Source organism: Salmo salar, chromosome 26 (assembly GCF_965601325.2).
Source record: "Salmo salar chromosome 26, fSalSal1, whole genome shotgun sequence".
Taxonomy (NCBI): Eukaryota; Metazoa; Chordata; class Actinopteri; order Salmoniformes; family Salmonidae; genus Salmo; species Salmo salar.
In genome coordinates this window covers 49,642,441-49,668,578 of record NC_138316.1, presented here as the reverse complement: position 1 = coordinate 49,668,578, position 26,138 = coordinate 49,642,441, and the positions used below count along the sequence as shown (strand labels likewise).

The 26,138-nt window shown below is 41.6% G+C and overlaps 2 protein-coding genes and 1 long non-coding RNA gene across 4 annotated transcripts; 2 read left to right on the top strand and 1 right to left on the bottom strand.

Moving 5' to 3' along the window:
- Positions 1-1,857: 1,857 nt before the first annotated feature.
- LOC123724002 (gamma-aminobutyric acid receptor-associated protein-like 2) lies at positions 1,858-16,789 on the top strand. Its single transcript, XM_045708342.2, has 4 exons — positions 1,858-2,157; positions 3,287-3,342; positions 12,807-12,979; positions 16,212-16,789. Exons 1-4 carry the CDS (start codon positions 2,124-2,126, stop codon positions 16,300-16,302), a joined length of 354 nt encoding a protein of 117 aa, XP_045564298.1. The 5' UTR covers positions 1,858-2,123; the 3' UTR covers positions 16,303-16,789.
- Positions 16,790-18,395: 1,606 nt separating this feature from the next.
- On the bottom strand, positions 18,396-20,333 carry LOC106587939 (C-C motif chemokine 13). Its single transcript, XM_014176599.3, has 3 exons — positions 20,053-20,333; positions 19,796-19,913; positions 18,396-19,553 (listed from the first exon to the last, which is right to left on the bottom strand). Exons 1-3 carry the CDS (start codon positions 20,114-20,116, stop codon positions 19,454-19,456), a joined length of 282 nt encoding a protein of 93 aa, XP_014032074.1. The 5' UTR covers positions 20,117-20,333; the 3' UTR covers positions 18,396-19,453.
- A 2,614-nt stretch (positions 20,334-22,947) lies between these two features.
- Positions 22,948-25,845, top strand: LOC106587938 (uncharacterized). Of its 2 annotated transcripts, XR_014382888.1 has the most exons (4): positions 22,948-23,054; positions 24,259-24,342; positions 25,032-25,116; positions 25,422-25,845. It is a non-coding gene; the product is annotated as an uncharacterized LOC106587938 (long non-coding RNA). The 2 variants fall into 2 exon arrangements; XR_001324528.3 differs by lacking the exon at positions 24,259-24,342.
- The last annotated feature ends 293 nt before the right edge of the window (positions 25,846-26,138 follow it).

The window sequence follows — 26,138 nt, the reverse complement described above, 5'->3', positions numbered from 1 at the left end:
CCTCTGATAACCAGCTGAAGGCTGATAACCCCTCCCTCTAATAACCAGCTGAAGGCTGATAACCCCTCCCTCTGATAACCAGCTGAAGGCTGATAACCCCTCCCTCTGACAACCAGCTGAAGGCTGATAACCCCTCCCTCTGACAACCAGCTGAAGGCTGATAACCCCTCCCTCTGATAACCAGCTGAAGGCTGATAACCTCTCCCTCTGATAACCAGCTGAAGGCTGATAACCTCTCCCTCTGATAACCAGCTGAAGGCTGATAACCCCTCCCTCTGATAACCAGCTGAAGGCTGATAACCCCTCCCTCTGATAACCAGCTGAAGGCTGAGGATAATAAAGGGGAAACTGTTTGACATCAACAAAACTAGGGTTGTAAAATTCTAGTAACTTTCCCCAAATTCCCAGGTTTTCCAGAACTCCTGATTGGTTGATAATGGGGTTGCCATTTGACATCAACACGTACATATCACAGGAGACTGCTGCTCATAATAATGACCGGAACGGAGCAAATGGAACGGCACCAAACACCTGGAAACCATGGAAACCACCTGTTTAATGTATTTGGTACCATTCCACTGATTCTGCTCCAGTCATTACCACGAGCCCATCCTCCCCAATTAAGGTGTCACCAACCTCCTGTGGTGCACACACCGTTTTGATAACCTCATAGACCCAACCTGATCTCAGGGCTTCTTTCAGATGAAACAGAATGGTGAGCTATCGCATGATCACGCTAGTTCACCAGAATACAGTTTGGATTATGTCAAAGGGCAAAAATCTGGACATTTTCCATAAAATGCTTGAAGTTTTCCAGAAATCCCAGTTGGAAGATTCTGGGAATCAGGATGGAATAAGTATAAAATCCAACCTGGATTCCTGGAAAACTTGGTGACAACAATTGTTACAGCGGTTGGCAAGTCAACTACACACACTATACTGTAAAGTTACTGTATTATAATAATAATAATAGATGACTGTGGTGTGTTGTATTATCCTCATTCTGTATCACTATGTACTAAAGCACTGCTGATATCTCAATATCTGTATATGTTATACAACAAAATACTATCGTACATACTTCTAATAAAACAATTAGTGACAAATAATAGAGCTGCGTTATGACCTTCACATGACAATAACAGTCGAATCAGAGCAGGGATGAAACTGTTTCTAAACGTCCAGCTACAGATTCTCTGTTGCTGATGGAGATTGGCTGAATAAAGGAAACTCCATGTGCTGTTCCTGAAGCCTACTTTAGAGTGTGTCCACTGGAATCCTATTTCAATCACTCTGTGTATGATTCCATATGTAATTCTCTAGTGGGATTCCACCCAAACAACATATCTATGATATTCCTATTTGAATCAATGCCATACTTTATCCCATGAAAAGGGGGAGGAAATAGAAAGGATTTATGGAGATTTAATGGTGTTTCTAGGACAAATCACTTGCTCATCAACTCAGGCATCTGTCATAAACTAGACCAGACTGTCATGTTTTTAAAAAGACAATGCTATCCGGGATCTTTGGGACGTCCATACCCTAAATCCTAACCCTTACCCTAAACTTAACCAGAACCCTTAGCTAACATTAACCATTTAAAATGTAAATTCAAAGGGGTAACGTCGAGTTGGAATGATCCAGAACAGCAAGTACCGTTTAAAAAAAAAAAAAAAAAAGGAACGAAAGTAGACTGAGATCCTAGATATGTTCCAGAGATACAAACTCTGCACAGGCCGGCTCAGGTTATAGCAGACTGTTAGCTACGTCTTTATCGTGTGGATTGGTGATTGGACGTTAAAACACCGAGGCGTTGTAAAGTGATCTGATATTCTGCGCAGCATGTGTGTCTCTGAACCGCACCCATTCGGATCAGCCTCCTTCCGCCGCGATACGACGGTTCAGTCCCATCGTGACGTCATCGCCGGGGCAGCGCCGACGCCGACTGAGACTTGTTTTGCTTACATTGTTGACGCGCTTGGTCAACATTTTTACATTGTTTTGGACTTTTAGGATACAGCAATAGCAATCATTTTTTTGTTTGTTTTCACGGTCTGATTTCTCACCAACCCTCTACGATTTTACTGCGCGTCGAGCAAACTCTCCCGGAATCAGCCACCATGAAATGGATGTTCAAAGAGGATCATTCCCTGGGTAAGAGGGTTACTTGTTTCATAACAGGCAAATAACAAAATTGTCAAAATAGGAGCACATATGTATCTACTCTGCGTTCTTCTTTTTTTTTTAAAATGGCAATTGCTGATTATGATTGGCTACTTTTCTGCACTAACATTGGCTGACTGTGGTGGCCTAGCCGCTCAGATGTTGTTAAGTCCTTTGGTTACAAAATAACATCACGAAGTTAATCGAAATTGTATGTCGACGTCACTTAATGTCTTGTTCAAAAGACATTAGTCAAATATTACATACGGATTGGTTGTTTAATTGGCTAAATGTGCTTATGCGTTTTCATTTTGAATCCCCTCGTCGGGACATGTCGTTCCTATTGACATGACAACTGATATGATAGTGATATTGAAAGTAAATAGATCATATCAAATAGGACTAGGCCTATTCGTTGTAACAAACAGTTGGACAAATGTTGTCTCAATCATTCTTTGCTCCTGACGCATGTCATATCCCCTGAACATTAGGTTATTATTGTGATAACATTACAACGTTATATGGCTGAAATATGTTTACGTAACATAGCAAAAACTATTTATATCTTTTAACAAAAGTCTCCTAAAAATATTATTCCAGAGTTTTCATGAGTTTTCTTTTCCGTTTTATTACATATTTTGGATATAGGCCACACCTGTAATGACTTATGTGTTAGATTGACACATAGAGAAGTAGCCTAGAGGAGATATTGACGTATTTATCCCAGTGAATTGGCAGCTTTTGCCAGTGATTACCCAGAGTGCATCTGGTGTCCAACAGCTGCTGCTGATGCCTGTGGATCTCGGTCAGGCAACGTCATGTGACCTCTCCTCAAATGTTGATCCTCCTGTCACAGCCTCCCAAGAGGGTGTGTTCCAAATGGAACCATATTCCCTATATTGTGCACTACTTTTAACCAGAGCCTTGGATAAAAGTAGTGCACTACACAGGGAATAGGGGGGCATTTGGGACAGACCTTGCTCTTTGGTGAACTACTGTACTGATGACAGTTTAACACCCTTCACAACATCTCTCAATCCGTCTCTGTTTTTCAACAGAATATCGGTGTATAGAGTGGGCCATTCATAACGTCTCTCAATCCATCTCTTCTTCTCAACAGAACATCGGTGTATAGAGTCGGCCAAAATACGCAGCAAGTACCCAGATAGGGTTCCGGTGAGTGAGACGGGTTTTCACTGGGTGTGGATGTATTGTTGTACCATTATTTGGACAGGGAGTCATGCTGAGACCAATATCTCTTTTACAGATGAAAATAAACACATCAATATGAAATGCAAAACATATATACATAACACTATAATAGAAACTAAGCACATTCTTCAGTAAAATGGTCCTCAATCAGTCTGAATTTCCCTAGAGGCATATTATTCCAAGTAAGTTGCAAAAAACTAAAATTGATTTACCTAATTCTGTAGGGACGGAAGGAATGTCCATTTAGCCCTGAGCCCTGCTATGGTAACTCCTACGTCTAATGGTTATTAATGATATTAGGTACAGAGGGATTTTTTGGTAAAATAACTTTATAAAGTGGTTCACGCATCGTTATAACATATTTATTACAATGTAAAATTGAATTTATATACCTGTCTCATCAGGCTGTGACGATTCACCGATGCACATCGGTCCCCAATTCAAATGTTTAAGATGCAAGTGGACCCCAAAGCGATCCAAATGTAGCATAGCATGCATCGCTCAGAAAACATTAGGAATTGCCGGTTCACTTTTTTTCTTTTTTTGCATCATATTATATTCTTTCTAACTTCTGAAAATGCAGCTCATCATTCGTGTCAAATTGCATGTACAGAGCCTTCAGAAAGTATTCATACCCCTTGACTTATTCCACATTTTGTTGTTACAGCTTGAATACAAAATGTATTTTTTTTGTATTTTTAATCTCACCCATCTACACACCGTACCCCATAATGTCAAAGTGAAAACATGTTTATTATTTTTTCTAATTTAAAGGAAATAAAGACATACAGTGCATTCGGAAAGTATTCAGACCCCTTGACTTTTTACACATTTTGTTACGTTACAGCCTTTCTCTAAAATGGATTAATTGTTTTTTTCCCCGTAAGTACAGTATTCACACCCCTGATTCAATACATGTTGGAATCACGTTTGGCAGTGATTACAGCTGTGTGTCTTTCTGCGTAAGTCTCTGAGAGCTTTGCACACTTGAATATTCAATATTTGCCCATTATTCTTTCGAAAATTCTTCAAGCTCTGTCAAATTGGTTGTTGATCATCGCTAGACAACCATTTTTTGCCATAGATATTCAAGAAGATTTAGTTAAAACTGTAACTCGGCTTCTCACATTCACTCTCTTCCTGGTAAGCAACCCCAGTGTAGATTTGGCCTTGTGTTTTAGGCTATTATCATGCTGAATGGTGAATTCATCTCCAAGTGTCTGGTGGAAAGCAGACTGAACCAGGTTTTCCTCTAGGATTTTGCCTGTGCTTAGCTCCATCCATTTATTTTTATCCTGAATAACTCCCTAGTCCTTAAAGATGACAAGCAAACATGATGCAGCCACCACTATGCTTGAAAATATGGAGAGTGGTTCTCAGTAATGTGTTGTATTGGATTGGATTTGCTCCAAACATAACAATTTCTATTCAAGACAAAAATGTTAATTGCTTTGGCACAGTTTTTGCAGTATTAGTTTAGTGCCTTGTTGCAAACAGGATGCATGTTTTGGAATAGTTTTATTCTCTACAGGCTTCCTTCTTTTCATTCTGTTAAGTAGGTTATTATTGTGGAGTAACTGCAATGTTGTTGATCCATCCTCAGTTTTCTCCTATTAATCAATCAATCAATCAAATTTATTTTTATATAGCCCTTCGTACATCAGCTGATATCTCAAAGTGCTGTACAGAAACCCAGCCTAAAACCCCAAACAGCAAGCAAAGCATGTGAAAGAAGCACGGTGGCTAGGAAAAACTCCCTTGGAAAAACTCCCTAGAAAGGCCAAAAACCTAGGAAGAAACCTAGAGAGGAACCAGGCTATGAGGGGTGGCCAGTCCTCTTCTGGCTGTGCAGGGTGGATATTATAACAGAACATGGTCAAAATGTTAAAATGTTCATAAATGACCAGCATGGTCAAATAATAATAATCATAGTAGTTGTCGAGGGTGCAACAAGCACGTCCGGTGAACAGGTCAGGGTTCCATAGCCGCAGGCAGAACAGTTGAAACTGGAGCAGCAGCACGGCCAGGTGGACTGGGGACAGCAAGGAGTCATCATACCAGGTAGTCCTGAGGCATGGTCCTAGGGCTCAGGTCCTCCGAGAGAAAGAGAGAATTAGAGAGAGCATATTTAAATTCACACAGGACACCGGATAAGACAAGAGAAATACTCCAGATGTAACAGACTGACCCTAGCCCCCCGACACAAACTACTGCAGCATAAATACTGGAGGCTGAGACAGGAGGGATCAGAAGACACTGTGGCCCCATCCGATGATACCCCCGGACAGGGCCAAACAGGCAGGATATAACCCCACCCACTTTGCCAAAGCACAGCCCCCACACCACTAGAGGGATGTCTCCAACCACCAACTTACCGTCCTAAGACAAGGCCGAGTATAGCCCACAACGATCTCCGCCATGGCACAACCCAAGGGGGGGGCGCCAACCCAGACAGGAAGACCACGTCAGTGACTCAACCCACTCAAGTGACGCACCCCTCCCATGGACGGCATGGAAGAACACCAGTAAGCCAGTGACTCAGCCCCTGTAAAAGGGTTAGAGGCAGAGGATCCCAGTGGAAAGAGGGGAACCGGCAAGGCAGAGACAGCAAGGGCGGTTCGTTGCTCCAGCCTTTCCGTTCACCTTCACACTCCTGGGCCAGACTATACTTAATCATAGGACCTACTGAAGAGATAAGTCTTCAGTAAAGACTTAAAGGTTGAGACTGAGTCTGCGTCTCTCACATTGGTAGGCAGACCATTCCATAAAATTGGAGCTCTATAGGAGAAAGCCCTACCTCCAGCCGTTTGCTTAGAAATTCTAGGAACAATTAGGAGGCCTGCGTCTTGTGACTGTAGCGTACGTGTAGGTATGTACGGCAGGACCAAATCGGAAAGATAGGTAGGAGCAAGCCCATGTAATGCTTTGTAGGTTAGCAGTAAAACCTTGAAATCAGCCCTTGCCTTAACAGGAAGCCAGTGTAGGGAGGCTAGCACTGGAGTAATATGATCAAATTTTTGGGTTCTAGTCAGGATTCTAGCAGCCGTATTTAGCACTAACTGAAGTTTATTTAGTGCTTTATCCGGGTAGCCGGAAAGTAGAGCATTGCAGTAGTCCAGCCTAGAAGTAACAAAAGCATGGATTAATTTTTCTGCGTCATTTTTGGACAAAGTTTCTGATTTTTGCAATGTTACGTAGATGGAAAAAAGCTGTCCTTGAAACAGTCTTGATATGTTCTTCAAAAGAGAGATCAGGGTCCAGAGTAACGCCGAGGTCCTTCACAGTTTTATTTGAGACGACTGTACAACCATCCAGATTAATTGTCAGATTCAACAGAAGATCTCTTTGTTTCTTGGGACCTAGAACAAGCATCTCTGTTTTGTCCTATCACAGCCATTAAACTCTATAACTGTTTTAAAGTCCCTATTGGCCTCGTGTTGAAATCCCTGGGCAGTTTATTTCCTCTCCAGCAACTGCGTTTGGAAGGAAGCCTGTAACTTTGTAGTGATGGGGTGTATTTATACACCATCCAACGTGTTATTAATAACTTCACCAAGCTCAAAGGGATATTCAATGTCTGATTATTTAAAACAAATTGTTTTACAGCCATCTACCAATAGGTGCCCTTCATTGCTAGGTATTGGAGAATATCCTTGGTCTTTGTAGTTGAATCTGTGTTTGATATTCACTGCCCGACTGAGGGGCCTTACAGATCATTTTATGTTTTTATTTATTTTTATTTCACCTTTATTTAACCAGGTAGGCAAGTTGAGAACAAGTTCTCATTTACAATTGCGACCTGGCCAAGATAAAGCAAAGCAGTTCGACACATACAACAACACAGAGTTACACATGGAATAAACAAACATACAGTCAATAATACAGTAGAAAAATAAGTCTATATACAATGTGAGCAAATAAGGTGAGATAATAAGGGAGGTAAAGGCAAAAAAGGCCATGGTGGCAAAGTAAATACAATATAGCAAGTAAAACACTGGAATGGTAGATTTGTAGTGGATGAAAGCGCAAAATTGTAATGGAACTAATGAGGTGCAAAGGAGCAAAATAAATAAATACAGTAGGGGAAGAGGTAGTTGTTTAGGCTAAATTATAGATGGGCTATGTACAGGTGCAGTGATCTGTGAGCTGCTCTGACAGCTGGTGCTTAAAGCTAGTGAGGGAGATAAGTGTTTCCAGTTTCAGAGATTTTTGTAGTTCGTTCCAGTCATTGGCAGCAGAGAACTGGAAGGAGAGGCGGCTGAAGGAGGAATTGGATTTGGGGGTGACCAGAGAGATATACCTGCTGGAGCGCGTGCTACAGGTGGGTGCTGCTATGGTGACCAGTGAGCTGAGATTGTGGGAGAAAGGTAGACTTGTTGAGGAAAGAAAGATAGAAATACATTAGCTAGCGAAAGAGGAGACTGACAGCAGGCCCTGAGTGGAAATAACAGATGGCTATACATCCCCAAGCAGGAACCACGCAAAGGCCAGGCAAGCTGTATGTATAGCCATGACTAAATATATGCCAAGCGTAAGCATGCAATGCATGCATTATTTTCATATCCATATGAGGAGAGTCTAGCCCCTACTATGTTAGAGCTAAAAGCAGATATAGGCGTTATCCAGCCACTACTATGTTAGAGCTAAAAGAAGATATGGGCGTTATCCAGCCACTACAATGTTAGAGCTAAAAGCAGATATAGGCGTTATCCATTGGGTTGAAAGGAATAGGTGACAGAACGCATAGGGGGTTTTACTTCATTTACATAAAGGATGGACCTATGTATTGTATATGCATAAAAGCAGAGCCGGGGCCTAAGGAAGGCAGTTGTTGTCCGCGGACCAGCTCGGCTTTGTTACTCTGTATTAAAGTCTATATTGAATTTACAAGTTCTTGTAAGAAGTGTTATTCTTAAGACAATTTTCCACGACAAGATATGGGGGGACTTTACCTAGCAGGGTCTTGTAGATGACCTGGACCCAGTGGGTCTGGCAACGAGTATGAAGCGAGGGCCAGCCAACGAGAGCGTACAGGTCACAGTGGTGGGTAGTATATGGGGCTTTGGTGACAAAACGGATAGCACTGTGATAGACTGCATCCAGTTTATTGAGTAGGGAGGCTATTTTGTAAATGACATCGCCGAAGTCGAAGATCGGTAGGATGGTCAGTTTTACGAGGGTATGTTTGGCAGCATGAGTGAAGGATGCTTTGTTGCGAAATAGGAAGCCAATTCTAGATTTAACTTTGGATTGGAGATGTTTGATGTGAGTCTGGAAGGAGAGTTTACAGTCTAACCAGACACCTAGGTATTTGTAGTTGTCCACATATTCTAAGTCAGAACCGTCCAGAGTAGTGATGCTGGACGGGCGGTCAGGTTCAGGCAGCGATCGGTTGAAGAGCATGCATTTAGTTTTACTTCTATATAAGAGCAGGTGGAGGCCACGGAAGGAGAGTTGTATGGCATTGAAGCTCGTCTGGAGGGTTGTTAACACAGTGTCCAAAGAAGGGCCAGCAGTATACAGAATGGCATCGTCTGCGTAGAGGTGGATCAGAGACTCACCAGCAGCAAGAGCGACATCATTGATGTATACAGAGAAAAGAGTTGGCCCAAGAATTGAACCCTGTGGCACCCCCATAGAGACTGCCAGAGGTCCAGACAACAGGCCATCCAATTTGACACATTGAACTCTATCAGAGAAGTAGTTGGAGAACCAGACGAGGCAATCATTTGAGAAACCAAGGCTACTGAGTCTGCCGATAAGGATGTGGTGATTGACAGAGTTGAAATCCTTGGCCAGGTCAATTAATACGGCAGCACAGTATTGTTTCTTATCGATGGAGGTTATGATATTGTTTAGGACCTTGAGCGTGGCTGAGGTGCACCCATGACCAGCTCTGAAACCAGATTGCATAGCGGAGAAGGTGCGGTGGGATTCAAAATGGTCGGTAATCTGTTTGTTGACTTGGCTTTCGAAGACCTTAAAAGGGCAGGGTAGGATAGATATAGGTCTGTAGCAGTTTGGGTCAAGAGTGTCGTCCCCCCCGTCCCCCCCCCCTTTGAAGAGGGGGATGACCGCAGATCCTTTCCAATCTTTGGGAATCTCAGACGACACGAAAGAGAGGTTCAACAGGCTAGTAATAGGGGTTGCAACAATTTTGGCAGATAATTCTAGAAAGAAAGGGTCCAGATTGTCTAGCCCGGCTGATTTGTAGGGGTCCAGATTTTGCAGCTCTTTCAGAACATCAGCTGACTGGATTTGGGAGAAGGAGAAATGGGGAATGCTTGGGCGAGTAGCTGTGGGGGGTGCAGTGCTGTTGACCGCGGTAGGGGTAGCCAGGTGGAAAGCATGGCCAGCCGTAGAAAAATGCTTATTGAAATTCTCAGTTGTAGTGGATTTATCGGTGGTGACAGAGTTTCCTATCCTCAGTGCAGTGGGCAGCTGGGAGGAGGTGTTCTTATTCTCCATGGACTTTACGGTGTCCCAGAACTTTTTTGAGTTTGTATTGCAGGAAGCAAATTTCTGCTTGAAAAAGCTAGCCTTGGCTTTTCTAACTGCCTGTGTATATTGGTTTCTAACTTCCCTGAAATGTTGCATATCACGGGGGCTGTTCGATGCTAATGCAGAACGCCACAGGATGTTTTTGTGTTGGTTAAGGGCAGTCAGGTCTGGAGAGAACCAAGGGCTATATCTGTTCCTGGTTCTAAATTTCTTGAATGGGGCATGCTTATTTAAGATGGTGAGGAAGGCATTTAAAATATAAATAACCAGGCATCCTCTACTGACAGGATGAGGTCAATATCCTTCCAGGATACCTGGGCCAGGTCGATTAGAAAGGCTTGCTCGTTGAAATGTTTCAGGGAGCGTTTGACAGTGATGAGTGGAGGTCGTTTGACCGCTGACCCATTACGGGTGCAGGCAATGAGGCAGTGATCACTGAGATCTTGGTTGAAAACAGCAGAGGTGTATTTAGAGGGCAGGTTGGTTAGGATGATATCTATGAGGGTGCCCGTATTTACGGCTTTGGGGTGTTACCTGGTAGGTTCATTGATAATTTGTGTGAGATTGAGGGCATCAAGCTTAGATTGTAGGATGGCTGGGGTGTTAAGCATGTCCCAGTTTAGGTCACCTAGCAGCACGAGCTCTGAAGATAGATGGGGGGGCAATCAGTTCACATAAGGTGTCCAGAGCACAGCTGGGGGCTGAGGGTGGGATACAGAGATGAGGTAGTCATTCAAAAATCATGTTAAACACTATTATTGCACACAATGAGTCCATGCAACTTATTATGTGAATTGTTAAGCACATTGTTCCTCCTAAACTTATTTAGGCTAGCCAGTAAAGGGGTGGAATACTTATTGACTCAAGCCATTTCAGCTTTTAATTTTTTTTAAATATATTTCGAAAAACATAATTCCACTTTGACATGATGGGGTATTGTGAGTAGGCCAGTGACATCTCTATTTAATCTATTTTAACTTCAGGCTGTAAGACAACACATTTTGGAAAAAGTCAAGGGAGCGAATACTTTCTGAAATGACTGTAACTGCCAAGCTGTGCACTGTGCCCCGTGTGTTGTGTTTTGTTACTGCACTATCGTTCTAAGGTTAAGTTTAGACATTAACTCAGAAATTCTTAAGGTTAGGCATTAAGGTTTTGGATAGGCTTAAAACAAAAAGTTAAAACAACTTTCTATCGCTGGATTTGAACATGCAACCTTTAGAACCAGAGGTAGATGTTTAAGGTATGCCCCGTCCACAACATCCTTAGCAAAACCAAAGCCTTCTTGAAGGTGACAGCGCTCACCGTTGCCGCCCTAGTGGCTGGTTTCCACGTCATCTCCTGACGTCCTCAGACATGGATAGACGTCAAATACTGACTTGTATCACGGGTGACCTGGCTGGATAGTAGGCTTTATTAGTTGAGGGACAACCTATGTCATTTGCTAGGTTATTGTTATCTATCTGCTGTTGAAAAATTAATCAGCAAAACATGGAAAGTTAATTAGTGGGTGATGGTGATTTCAGGACTAACGTAGGGAGACAAATCAGGCTACAATGCCCCCCCCCCCCCCCCCCCCCCTAATCTGATAGTGGTAGATGCCTAGTCTCTCTTATGGCTCAGATCAGGTGCCTACATAGTACATACATCATTTATGCACACACACACACACACACACACACACGTCAGCTCAGACAGATCCAGATCAGAGAGAGCCCAGCTCGTTTAATAAACCTTTTTAATTTTTTTATTTAACTAGGCAAGTCAGTTAAGAACAAATTCTTAATAATAATGACGGCCTACCCCGGCTGAACCCGGATGACGCTGAGCCAATTGTGCACCGCCCTATGGGACTGGATTCGAACCAGGGACTGTAGTATTCGTCTCTTGCACTGAGATGCAGTGCCTTAGACCGCGGCACCATCAGCAGCAGATTTTTAATTCAGAATGGAAAATGAATGTGTTTTTATGCAACAAATTATAATCCACCGAACCAAATCGCACCGAATCGTTTCAAACTAAAACGTATGGTTCCTCTATGGTGTTGGAGCCCCTGTATCTAGATACATATGGTTCCTCTATGGTGTTGGAGCCCCTGTATCTAGATACATATGGTTCCTCTATGGTGTTGGAGCCCCTGTATCTAGATACATATGGTTCCTCTATGGTGTTGGAGCCCCTGTATCTAGATACATATGGTTCCTCTATGGTGTTGGAGTCCCTGTATCTAGATACATATGGTTCCTCTATGGTGTTGGAGTCCCTGTATCTAGATGCATATGGTTCCTCTATGGTGTTGGAGCCCCTGTATCTAGATACATATGGTTCCTCTATGGTGTTGGAGACCCTGTATCTAGATGCATATGGTTCCTCTATGGTGTTGGAGCCCCTGTATCTAGATACATATGGTTCCTCTATGGTGTTGGAGCCCCTGTATCTAGATACATATGGTTCCTCTATGGTGTTGGAGCCCCTGTATCTAGATACATATGGTTCCTCTATGGTGTTGGAGTCCCTGTATCTAGATACATATGGTTCCTCTATGGTGTTGGAGTCCCTGTATCTAGATACATATGGTTCCTCTATGGTGTTGGAGTCCCTGTATCTAGATGCATATGGTTCCTCTATGGTGTTGGAGCCCCTGTATCTAGATACATATGGTTCCTCTATGGTGTTGGAGACCCTGTATCTAGATGCATATGGTTCCTCTATGGTGTTGGAGCCCCTGTATCTAGATACATATGGTTCCTCTATGGTGTTGGAGTCCCTGTATCTAGATGTGTATCGAATCGTCTTGATTGGGAAAGATGCACATCCCTACGCTGTCATATTTTTCAGTTCAGTAAATCTTTATGGTTCCAGGAGGGGAATTTATGTAAACACTATAAACATCCAATATGACATGACTCTGTGTTGTCTGTTTGTAGGTGATCGTGGAGAAGGTGTCTGGGTCTCAGATTGTGGACATCGACAAGAGGAAGTATTTGGTGCCCTCTGACATCACGGTGGCCCAGTTCATGTGGATCATCAGGAAACGCATCCAGCTGCCGTCGGAGAAGGCCATCTTCCTCTTCGTTGATAAGACCGTGCCTCAGTCCAGGTCGGAACTCTTTGCACTCAGTGGAACAATTTGAAATGGCACTTTAGAAACAATATTTCCCCAAGTTAAATAGATAAAACACTGCTTTTAGCCACTGATGTTGTCAGACACTGACCACACAGGGCAAATATACTAGAGGCTTGGTTTAACCAGGTTAACCAGGGACATGAGTTATAGACAAGCTGGTGGGTTAACCTGGGATATGAGTTATAAATATCGACAAGCTGGTGGGTTAACCTGGGACATGAGTTTTAGATATAGACAAGCTGGTGGGTTAACCAGGGACATGAGTTATAGATATAGACAAGCTGGTGGGTTAACCAGGGACATGAGTTATAGATATAGACAAGCTGGTGGGTTAACCAGGGACATGAGTTATAGATATAGACAAGCTGGTGGGTTAACCTGGGATATGAGTTATAAATATAGACAAGCTGGTGGGTTAACCAGGGACATGAGTTATCGATATAGACAAGCTGGTGGGTTAACCTGGGACATGAGTTATAGATATAGACAAGCTGGTGGGTTAACCTGGGACATGAGTTATAGACAAGCTGGTGGGTTAACCAGGGACATGAGTTATAGATATAGACAAGCTGGTGGGTTAACCAGGGACATGAGTTATAGATATAGACAAGCTGGTGGGTTAACCAGGGACATGAGTTATAAATATAGACAAGCTGGTGGGTTAACCTGGGACATGAGTTATAGATATAGACAAGCTGGTGGGTTAACCAGGGACATGAGTTATAGACAAGCTGGTGGGTTAACCTGGGACATGAGTTATAGATATAGACAACCTGGGTTAGAACTGGGTTAACCTGGGACATGAGTTATAGATATAGACAACCTGGGTTAGAACTGGGTTAACCTGGGACATGAGTTATAGATATAGACAAGCTCACACACCACCTGCTCTAAAGGGATTTATTCTGGTAACAATGGCAACAATGTTGGTACAGGAATATGAACCTCACTCCTCATGGGTTCATAGTTTGACCTCAATGCCCTTTGTCTCTTCCTCAATAAGACACAGCATCCAGGTCCTGGTCTGAACCCACGGATACTAGAGGCTGCTGGGTTACGACTGGTTCGCTGCTCCCACAGGATATCCTTTAGCTTTAGTTATACACAAATACAGTGCATTCGGAAAAGTATTCAGACCCCTTGACTTTTTCTACAGTTTGTTACTTTTACAGCCTTATTACAAAATTGATAAAATATTTTTTTTTCCTTATCAAGCTACACACAATACCCCATAATGACAAAGCTAAGAGGTTTTGTAAGAAATATTCGCTAATTTATCAAAAATAAGTATTTGAAATAAGTATTCAGACCCTTTACTCAGTACTTGTTGAAGCACCTTTGGCAGCGATTACAGCATCGAGTCTTCTTGGGTATGACACTACAAACTTGGCACACCTATATTTGGGGAGTTTCTCCCATTCTTCTCTGCAGATTCTCTTAAGCTCTGTCAGGTTGGATGGGGAGCGTTGCTGCACAGCTATTTTCAGGTCTCTCCAGAGATGTTCGATTGGGTTCAAGTCCGGGCTCTGGCTGGGTCAGTCAAGGACATTCAGAGACTTGTCCCGAAGCCACTCCTGCTTTGTCTTGACTGTGTGCTTAGGGTCGTTGTCCTGTTGGAAGGTGAACCTTCCGCCCAGTCTGAGTACCTGAGTGCTCTGGAGAAGGTTTTCGTCAAGGATCTCTCAGTACTTTGCCTCAATTCTGACTAGTCAGTCTCCCAGTCCCTGCTTCTGAAAAACATCCCCACAGCATGTTGCTGCCACCACCATTCTACACCGTAGGGATGGTGGCAGGTTTCCTCCAGACATGATGCTTGGCATTCAGGCCAAATCTTGGTTTCATCAGACCAGAGAATAATTTTTCTCATGGTCTGAGAGTCTTTAAGTGCCTTTTGTCAAACTCCAAGCGGGCTGTCATGTGCGTTTTTATTCAGGAGTGGCTTCCGTCTGGCCACCCTACCATAAAGGTCTGATTGGTGGAGTGCTGCAGAGATGGTTGTCCTTCTGGAAGGTTCTCCCATATCCATAGAGGAACTCTGGTGCTCGTTCAGAGTGACCATTGGGTTCTTGGTCACCTCTCTGACCAAGGCCCTTCTCCCCCGATTGCTCAGTTTGGCTGGGCAGCCAGTTGTAGGTGTCTTGGTGGTTCCAAACTTCTTCCATTTCAGAATGATGGAGGCCGCTGTGTTCTTGGGGACCTTCAATGCTGCAGAAATGTTTTGGTACCCTTCCCCAGATCTATGCCTCGACACAATCCTGTCTCGGAGCTCTATGGACAATTCCTTTGACCTCATGGCTTGGTTTTTGCTCGGACATGCGCTGTCAACTGTGGGACCTTATATAGACAGGTGTGTGCCTTTCCAAATCATGTCCAATCAGTTGAATGTACCACAGGTGGACTCCAATCAAGTTGTAGAAACATATCAAGGATGATCAATGGAAACAGGATGCACCTGAGCTCAATTTGGAGTCTCATAGCAAAGGATCTGAATACTTATGTAAATACGTTTTCATAAATTTCTAAAAACCTGTTTTTACTTGGTGGCGTTATGGGGTATTGTGTGTAGATTGATGAGTATGTTTTTATTTTATTTAATCCATTTTAGAATAAGTCTGTAACGTAACAAAATGTGGAAAAAGTCAAGGGGTCTGAATACTTTCTGAATGCGCTATAAATGAAGGCCGATATTCAATCTGGTCCATGTTAGATCCACGTTCTAGCATCCTTAAAGGTTTATTCAGACTGAGCCATCAATGCGATCTCAGCAAACGTTGGGTAAAATGCCTTTTTAAAAGCCACATTGTCAGCTGTCCAACAGCCCGCTGCTCTATGAATTGAATCTCTGCCTAAAGCTTTATTAGTGTCGTATCAACACAACAGCAGTAAACAATGAACAGACATTACCAAACAACCTGTAGATGATACCAGTCATTCTACTGGTATTTCAGATGCATCACTTCCTTCTGTTGATGGTGACTAAACACTAAGCAGCATTTAGACCTACTGCTACATTCCATCCCCTCTGTTCACTTGAGTAGTATGTGGTGTGTGTCCCAAACGGCACCCTACTCCCTACATAGTGCACTACATTTGACCAGAGCCCTATGGGAGCCATGTATAGTGAATAGGTTGGCATTTGGGCCGCAGTCTGTTTACTTCTCCCATTTCCTCCTTCTCTCTGTGTTTGTTGTGACTCCCGTTGCAGCATCACCATGGGACAGCTGTACGAGAAGGAGAAGGACGAGGATGGCTTTTTATACGTGGCGTACAGCGGAGAGAACACCTTCGGTGTCTAGACCCACCATCGTCATCATCATAAGCCTTACTTACGACAGAATACAACACCTGGCCACCACCCACCACCCTAACTCACACCCCACCCCTGGGAGAAGCCCTGGGAAACCACAGAGAAATGAAGTGAAATAAATAGAAGAAGAGAGTGATCAGTTGAGTGAGAACCACCATGATGATGAGTGTCACCAGTCTGTCTAATCTATTCCTGCACATGTATCAATGCTGTACACATTCATTTATGAATATGTTTATTATTATTATTTTGATGTTATGTATAGTGATACAAATTGGAATGACTGTTTTGTTTGATGTTTTACTTTAGTTTAGGTGCTTTTCAGGTTGTTTTCATTCGTGAAATAATATTTTTGTTTGTTTTGAAGTTTCACTTTTAGTTTGGCTTTTATCCTTGAAGATTTATATTTCAAATAATTTTAACTATTTGAACGGTAAGGTAGCTGGATGACCTAACCAATAAAAAATGTGAATGATCGTTGTGTTTTTATTGACCAACACCAGGATTCTTCCACTTTGCTCCTGGAGAACAACTGTTTGAATGTTTTGATCCAGCCCTAAAGAAACACAGACTGTTATTAAACAGGTTAAACAAGTTAAATAAAGGTTCAATAAAGAATAACACAGACTGTTAATACAGCATTATACCAATTAATAAAGTAACAGACTATTGCAGCATTATACCAGTTCATAAAGTAACACAGACTGTTATTACAGCATTATACCAGTTAATAAAGTAACAGACTGTTATTACAGCATTATACTAGTTAATAAAGTAACAGTCTGTTATTACAGCATTATACCAGTTAATAAAGTAACAGACTGTTATTACAGCATTATACCAGTTAATAAAGTAACAGTCTGTTATTACAGCGTTATACCAGTTAATAAAGTAACAGACTGTTATTACAGCATTATACCAGTTAATAAAGTAACAATCTGTTATTACAGCGTTATATCAGTTCGTAATAAAAAATGGAAAGTCCAGGAAGTCACTTCTGTTTTGCTCCTGTAGATGGCATCAGTCAGTTTTGATGCAATGGATGAGAGGGATTTGAAATGTCGTGTGACAGAGGTAGTCATACACTGATCTATCTATATCAGTATGGTAGAATAGACCATTAATATCTATATCATTAGAATAGACCTAGTTACAACACATTAATATCTATATCAGTAGAATAGACCTAGTTACAACACATTAATATCTATATCAGTAGAATTGACCTAGTTACAACACATTAATATCTATATCAGTAAAATAGACCTAGTTACAACCCATTAATATCTATATCAGTAGAATATACCTAGTTACAACACATTAATATCTATATCACTATAGTAGAATAGACCTAGTTACAACACATTAATATCTATATCAGTAGAATAGACCTAGTTACAACCCATTAATATCTATACATTAGAATAGAACTAGTTACAACCCATTAATATCTATACATTAGAATAGACCTAGTTACAACCCATTAATATCTATATCAGTAGAATAGACCTAGTAACAACCCATCAATATTTATATCAGGGATTTGAAATGGCGTGTGACAGAGGTAGTCATACACTGAGTGTGAAAAACATTAGGAACATTTCACTCTCATCAGTTTTCCGTGTGTATCAACAATTGTCCACCACCCAAAGGACAGCCAACTTGGGGGTGGCAGGAAGCCTAGCGGTTAGAGTGTTAGACTAGTAACCAAAAGGTTGCTGGATCAAATCCCAGAGCTGACAAGGTAACATTCTGTCATTCTGCCCCGGAACAAGGCAGTGAACCCACTGTTCCCCGGTAGGCTGTCATTGTAAATAAGATTTTGTTCTTAACTGACTTGCCTAGTTAAATAAAGGATCAATAAATAAATTAAAAACTTGACGCAACTGTCAAGCATCGCTGTGGAACACTTTAAACTCTTTGTATAGTCCATGAACCGACAATTTAGGGTGATCTGATGACAAAAAGGAGGTGAGACTCAACATTACGAAGGTGTTCCTAATTTTTTGTGCACTCAATGTATGTTCTCTACACATTCAGAATGCTGAAATGAATATCAGAGAATTCTTCAGAATACTTGATTTATTTAAACAGCTGCAGATGGAGAACGTGATAAATACAATATTTATATCAGTATAGTAGAATAGACCTAGTTACACCCCATTAATATCTATGTCAGTAGAATAGACCTAGTTACAACACATTAATATATATATCAGTTGAATAGACCTAGTTACAACCCATTAATCTCTACATCAGTAGAATAGACCTAGTTACATCCCATTAATATCTATATCAGTAGAATAGACCTAGTTACAACCCATTAATATCTACATCAGTAGAATAGACCTAGTTACAACCCATTAATATCTATATCAGTAGAATAGACCTAGTTACAACCCATTAATATCTATATCAGTAGAATTGACCTAGTTACAACCCATTAATATCTATATCAGTAGAATAGACCTAGTTACAACCCATTAATATCTATATCAGTAGAATAGACCTAGTTACAACCCATTAATATCTATATCAGTAGAATAGACCTAGTTACAACACATTAATACATTCATTGAATAATATAAACCACTCTTTCACAGGATGTTTGAAATCTTCAACAGATTTATAAAATATAAAATATTAAATAGGTTACTGAATAGCTAAATGTCAAATATGTCTACAGTTATAGAAAAATAAACTATTAGTACATCCTAGACCTAGTACATTTTATATTGAACCTCCTCTATGCCAATCTCAGATAGGGTATTAACCTAGTACATTACACTGAACCTCCTCTATGCCAATCTCAGATAGGGTATTGACCTAGTACATTACATTGAACCTAATCCATACCAATCTCAGATAGGGTATTAACCTGGTACATTACATTGAACCTCCTCTATGCCAATCTCAGATAGGGTATTAACCTGGTACATTACATTGAACCTCCTCTATACCAATCTCAGATAGGGTATTAACCTAGTACATTACATTGAACCTACTCCATACCAATCTCAGATAGGGTATTAACCTGCCTGACAAGGTCTGCGTTACTAAGGGCAACCTATTCCCTTTATAGTGCACCACCAAGGGTTAGGGTGTTAGGGGGTGATGGTGGTTTATGACATCATTGTCGTCTAGGCAGCAGTCGATCTGCTCTCAATCTTGGTCACATGACTCTGGACCCAGGCTTCAGAAGGGTCAACACAAAATGTCTTCCCTTTCTTTGTGGTGAAACTGCAACAGATACACAACACATTGTCTCTCAGAACCACCAGTCATTAATATGAATGCTCCATCTTGTCTTGTACAGTGTAGCCTGGATGTAGCCTGGGTCCAGATGTATTTGTGCTATCATACCAACTCCTTGTCAATCTTGGTCATGTTTTTCTTGACAAGGAGTTGACGTGATAGCACAAACAGATCTGGGACCAGGCTAGCCTAGATGTTTACAGTTTACAGTAGACTATGTTACTTACATCAGTGCTTTGCGAGGGCAGCTACTGGAAGTTGGTCTGAGAGAAACCACTTGTTGAAGAGGGATCCTCGCGCAGAATTTCATACAGCAGTCAGCTGCCGTGTCCAACGAAATGACACCTGTAAACCAAGGAGCATAAACCACAGTTAACATAAAGATCTCCTGGTGTGTCTCCAACAGCATATTACACAGCATGTCTACTACACACACACACACACACACACACACACACACACACACACACACACACACACACACCTGCAGAAGTCGTATGGAGGGAGCAGAGCAGTCCCAGGAGAAGTAGAGCAGTCAGGGTCTTCATGGTTCAGAGATGGTTGAGATGCTGAAGATTATATTGTCTGAGATGGTCTCTGATGTTCTGGTCTCTGATGCTCTGGTCTCTGATGTTCTGATCTCTGATGTTCTGGTCTCTAATGTTCTGGTCTCTGTTGCTCTGGTCTGGTTCTGTGTCAGAAGTCTAGCTGATGCTCTGGTTCTATGTCTGTGGTCTGATCTGACCTGTCTTTTATACAGAGAGCTGGTCCATCAGACCCGTTGACAATTGATGGAGGAAACTCCCCTCCATACCCTCATTCACTCTGAATATAATTCTAAGAACCAACATTCTGCCAGGTTCCTCTTCCTCAATTCTCTGTAACTCTGTTTCCTCCAGGATGTTCAGCAGGGCTGCTATTTTCTGAAATACGCAGAAAGCATTTACTAGAGAATTGCATATCAAAGGAAGGCTATTAAAGTGAATTATATACTATGATGCATTACATCAAATACAAGAACAATGAAGATGAAATTAAGGTCTCTACATCATAACCAACTAGTTTAGAAGTAATACCTGAAATCAACTATGTATCTTTCAACTATTAAATGTAGATTTTAGGATGTGTGCATATTGATTAAAAACCTGTAGCATACTGTTAACCTTTACATCATAATTCAATTAAAACATAGAATATTTTTCTATCAATTAATCTCAGATTATTGTGGTGTGGTTTGTGTCTTCCCTCAGTTTGTAAGGTTGGTGGATTGATCCCTGATCGAGTCATAACAAAAACATTCTGCAGTTGCTATGTCCATTATTGGACTAATAAATTACTGATATACACCCATTGATTCTTGATGAATATAACTTATAAATGCTTCTTGAGTTTAGTTGAACTGTCATACCCTATCAGAACCCTGAATATAAGTTTATTTTACTAAATGTTTAAACAAAGTAAATGGATACCCCCACTGTATATCCTGAGAACATGGTTAAAACTATAATGTTGATATCATGGATGGTCAGTCCTTCCATCCGTAGCTCTGTCTATGAATTTGAGAGTGGTTACATTTGTCCAGAACCATCCCTAGCTTTTCACCTGAACAAGGACAGGAAATGTTTTGTTCTTGTTTCAACTGCTGAAAGTCTGTATAAGGAGACAGAGAAGGGTCTGTAATAGACTAGCGTTGTGTCCAGTGGGTGTACTTGTATCCTACATCAACCTGCCTCATGCTACAGAAACAGGTTAAAACACACTATGGACAGTTATGGACTGGACAAGACTACAGTCTACTCTGTATTGCTCCCCACACTCACACCAACTTCACTAGACTACTGTATTCTCTGTAACTCTCCCCACACTCACACCAACTTCACTAGACTACTGTATTCTCTCTCTCCCCACACTCACACCTACTTCACTAGACTACTGTATTCTCTCTCTCCCCACACTCACACCTACTTCACTAGACTACTGTATTCTCTGTATCTCTCCCCACACTCACACCTACTTCACTAGACTACTGTATTCTCTGTAACTTTCCCCACACTCACACCTACTTCACTAGACCACTGTATTCTCTGTAACTTTCCCCACACTCACACCAACTTCACTAGACTACTGTATTCTCTGTATCTCTCCCCACACTCACACCTACTTCACTAGACTACTGTATTCTCTGTAACTTTCCCCACACTCACACCTACTTCACTAGCCTACTGTATTCTCTGTATCTCTCCCCACACTCACACCTACTTCACTAGACTACTGTATTCTCTGTAACTTTCCCCACACTCACACCTACTTCACTAGACCACTGTATTCTCTGTATCTCTCTCCACACTCACACCTACTTCACTAGACTACTGTATTCTCTGTAACTCTCCCCACACTCACACCTACTGACCCACCTGGTTATACAATCATACTGACTAAGGGCTTTATTGACATGGGAAACATGATTACATTGCCAAAGCAAGTGAAATAGTTAATAAACAAAAGTGAAATCAACAACAAAGGTTCCAATAGAATAAAGACATTTCAAATGTAATATTATGTCTATATACAGTGTTGTAATGATGTACAAACAGTTAAAGTACAAAATGGAAAATAAATAAACATAAATATTGGTTGAATTTACAATGGTGTTTGTTCTTTACTGGTTGAACTTTTCTTGTGGCAACAGGTCACAAATCTTGTTGCTGTGATGAGACACTGTGGAATTTCACCCAGTAGATATGGGAGTTTATCACATTTGGATTTGTTTTCGAATTCTTTATGGATCTGTGTAATCTGAGGGAAATGTGTGTCTAATATGGTCATACATTTGGCAGGAGGTTAGGAAGTGCAGCTCAGTTCTCACCTCATTTTGTGGGCAGTGTGAACTCTCTCTCTCTTTCCATCTCTCTGTCTCTCACTGTCTCTCACTGTCTCTCACTCTCTTTCTCTCTCTCATTATCTTTGTCTCCCTCTGTTTGTCTCCCCGTCTCTCTCTCTCTCTCTCTCTCTCTCTCTCTCTCTCTCTCTCTCTCTCTCTCGCTCTCTCTCTCATTGTCTTTGTCTCCCTCTCTCTGTCTGTCTCTCTCTCTCTCTCTCTCTGCTGTCTGTGTGTCTCAGCTGCGTTATTTTAAAGGACCAGAGCTGCTAGTGGACTATCCGGTACACACTAGTTATTAACACACATCACACTGCTTACACAATGTGAACATCCACATACACTGTAATACATCATGATGCACATATTGGTTTAATCCTTGTTACATCAACACATTTATATGTCTGCTAACATTAGTATGTTCAACAGTAGTATGTTTACAGATGTATCAATAAATGGATATTGTTCAATGAACCATGTTGTGATTTTAAAATCATTTGTAGAGCACCTGGTGACCCCTGAGTCCCTGGACCTGCTGGACAAGCTGCTACGCTACGACCACCAGCAGAGACTGACCGCTGCTGAGGCCATGCAGCATCCATACTTCTGTAAGATACAGACCTGTATGTCTGTCTCTCTGTCTGTCTGTCTCAGGGGCGGAAATCCCGGGGGGGACAGGGGGGGACACGACCCCCCCCATCCTGGGAAAAATATGATTTGTCCCCCCCAATATATCACTGAAACATAACTATGGAATTTAAATAATATTAATAATACGCAATGAAAGCAATTGTGCTGATTATAGACACTTAATAGCGCGTTTTTAAGTTTCAAAAGATTGCGACCCCCCCACCCTTTGCCTCACAATGGTTTGATCCACTGCCAGTTCCTTAGTTGGCAAGGTAACAGAGGGGTCGTGTCTACTGTCTGAAAGGCACTCAATGAATGTAACTGACGTGAGGTTAATCTAGTCAATCGCGCACACACACTAGCTGAATATGCAGAGCTAGCGCGCAAATATTAACTATTAAGCTAGCTAGTACCTATTCCATTTATGTGGCGTCGTCAAAGATGGAATCTTTGCTATCGTCAATTTATTCCAAGGTCAGCATGCAGATGATGTAAGTTAGTGCTTCAAAGTCCCTGTGATAAGGTTAGCAATAAACTGAAGTCCAAACTGAACAGAACTACACTCTCTTCTACCATTGTCTTAAATATATTTAATGGTCTCGTTGCAAAAGCTAAATTGTCGCAAGGGAACTTTTATTTATTTATTTTATTTCACCTTTATTTAACCAGGGTAGCAAAGATTATAGCAAACACCACTGAAACTGAATTGGTGCTCGCTAGCTTTGCAAATTCAGCTATTGTTGGAAGCCAGCCAATATGAAACAAACTATTAAAATTACAAAAGGTTGCAGCATATGTTGTGTAAATGGTGAACTCATACAGCTGTCAACTCTTGTCATTTTAATCCGTTTCACATTTGCTAGCTACCTTTTAGATCGAAGCCCAAATAGAATGATAGAAGATGATAGAAGCCCATCTCCTACTGTAAATAACCTACACACTGTGTGTGTGTGTAGCCAGCCAGCCAGCCAGACAGACAGCCAGCCAGCCAGCCAGCCAGCCAGCCAGCCAGCCAGGTAGAAAAATGGCAGAAAAATAAAAGACGGACATCAGAGTATTTTTCAATACACCAAAACGCATAGTAAGAACCCTAGTAGCCTAATATCTCAAAGACTAGTTGATAAAATGTTCATAAGAAAGAAATGAAATTCTAATGGAAATGTTTCACAATGATGTCATTAGGCAGAGCAGGCAACAGATGGCACACAGACAGCAGAGTTGGGGACAGATATGCAGGGACAGACTGGCAGAGACAGGGAGTCTCAGGTAAGTTTGTTGAGTCTTTGTTTGGCAACATTATGAAAGGTTCTCAATTTTTTTGACTTGTAAAATAGGAACATAATTGGAAAATGCCATGGATACCCCCACTCTCAACTTAAACTGGTGACTGAACTAAGATTTGTTAAAGGCAATGGTATTGCTGTTGTGATTAGTTGTGTAGTTTTGGGTACCGGTAGTTAGGAGTACGGCAAACACCTTATTTCTTTGGTTCCTCAATATACATTTACCATATTACAATGTAGGCTATGTGTTACAGCACTACTTTTGGTGTCCCCCTCAGGAATTGCTCTTGAGAAAATTTCATGTAATTGTCCCCTCCAAAGTTGATATCAGATTTTCGCCCCTGGTCTGTCTGTCTGTCTGTCTGTCTGTCTGTCTGTCTGTCTGTCTGTCTGTCTGTCTGTCTGTCTGTCTGTCTGTCTGTCTGTCTGTCTGTCTGTCTGTCTGTCTGTCCTCTCTGTCTGTCCTCTCTGTCTGTCCTCCCTGTCTCTCTCTCTGTACCTTTAAACTTTGACCTGTACTGATGAAGATTGAATCTCTCACCATCCCTTTAAACTTTGACCTGTACAGATAAAGAGTGAATCTCTCACCATCTCTTTAAACTTTGACCTGTACTGATGAAGAGTGAATTGGAAAGAGATGATCTCTTGACTACCATGTTCTGTGTCCCTCAGATCCAGTGCTGAATGAACAGACCATCTCCAACACAGACACCAAGGCAATAAGTGGATCCAATGCAACATGATGGACAGAGAGGAGGTAACATACAAACACAGAGTTCTCCCCAAAGAATGTTAGAGCGGCGCCACCTGGTGGACTGGCAGTGCCATTATGTAAAATAAAATTCTTAAATATTTATGAGTAGATTGCAAGAAATGTCATTTACAGGTGTTGAAAACACCTGCTCAGCAGCACCACCTTGTTAAATAATCCTGGGGAGAACCCTGACATGTACACATTATCACACCTATCCACACACACATACCTGCACAGAAACACCCAGATTGTAACAAGCCCAGTCTTCCATTCTTTTGATCGTGTCTCTGTTCCTTCTTGCCGTCCAGGAAAACCTTTGTTACCTCATCTTGTGACCCTTTCGTGGCAGAAACGATCTGCCTCCAAGTCTACAGCCATACTGGAGCAAGAAGTCAACTTGCAACACACACAACACTCTTGGATAAAACCTAAATCTTTCACAACGTGGGTACTAGCGTTGCTTGGCCCCAGTCACACACAATGTATCGGATCCAAGCTATGAGGTGTGATATTCCCTCCTAGAACTGCCCCCCGAAATCCCTGCCCGCTCCCCACCCCACCCACCTCAACTCCCCTGTTTTCTGAAATCCCCTGATGTCAGATGTGATACAGAGACTGACTCCAGGTCAGTTTGGCACTGGTGTTGTGCTGTGAGATGTGTGTTGGTCAGTATGGAGCTGCACTGGCCTGGGGTCAGAGCTATAATAGCACTGAGTGGCATGGAGGCTCTTTTCTGCTGTAGATAGAATAAATACTATATTAAAGAAAATAAACCATTTTTATTTAAATGTTTTTGTTCATGTTTGTTTTTGATGTATTGATTTCTGATTGATTGATCAGTAGAAATCTAAATACCTAAATATCCAAATATGAACAATTCTCAGATCAGTATCTAATACATTCCAAAGTGTAAATTATAGAAAGTTATAGACCACGTCAGTTTTAATGTGTTGTTTTAATAAATAAACTGCAATTCCCAGATTATTTTCAGAACATAAATTATGCAACATTCATATGTGTGTGTG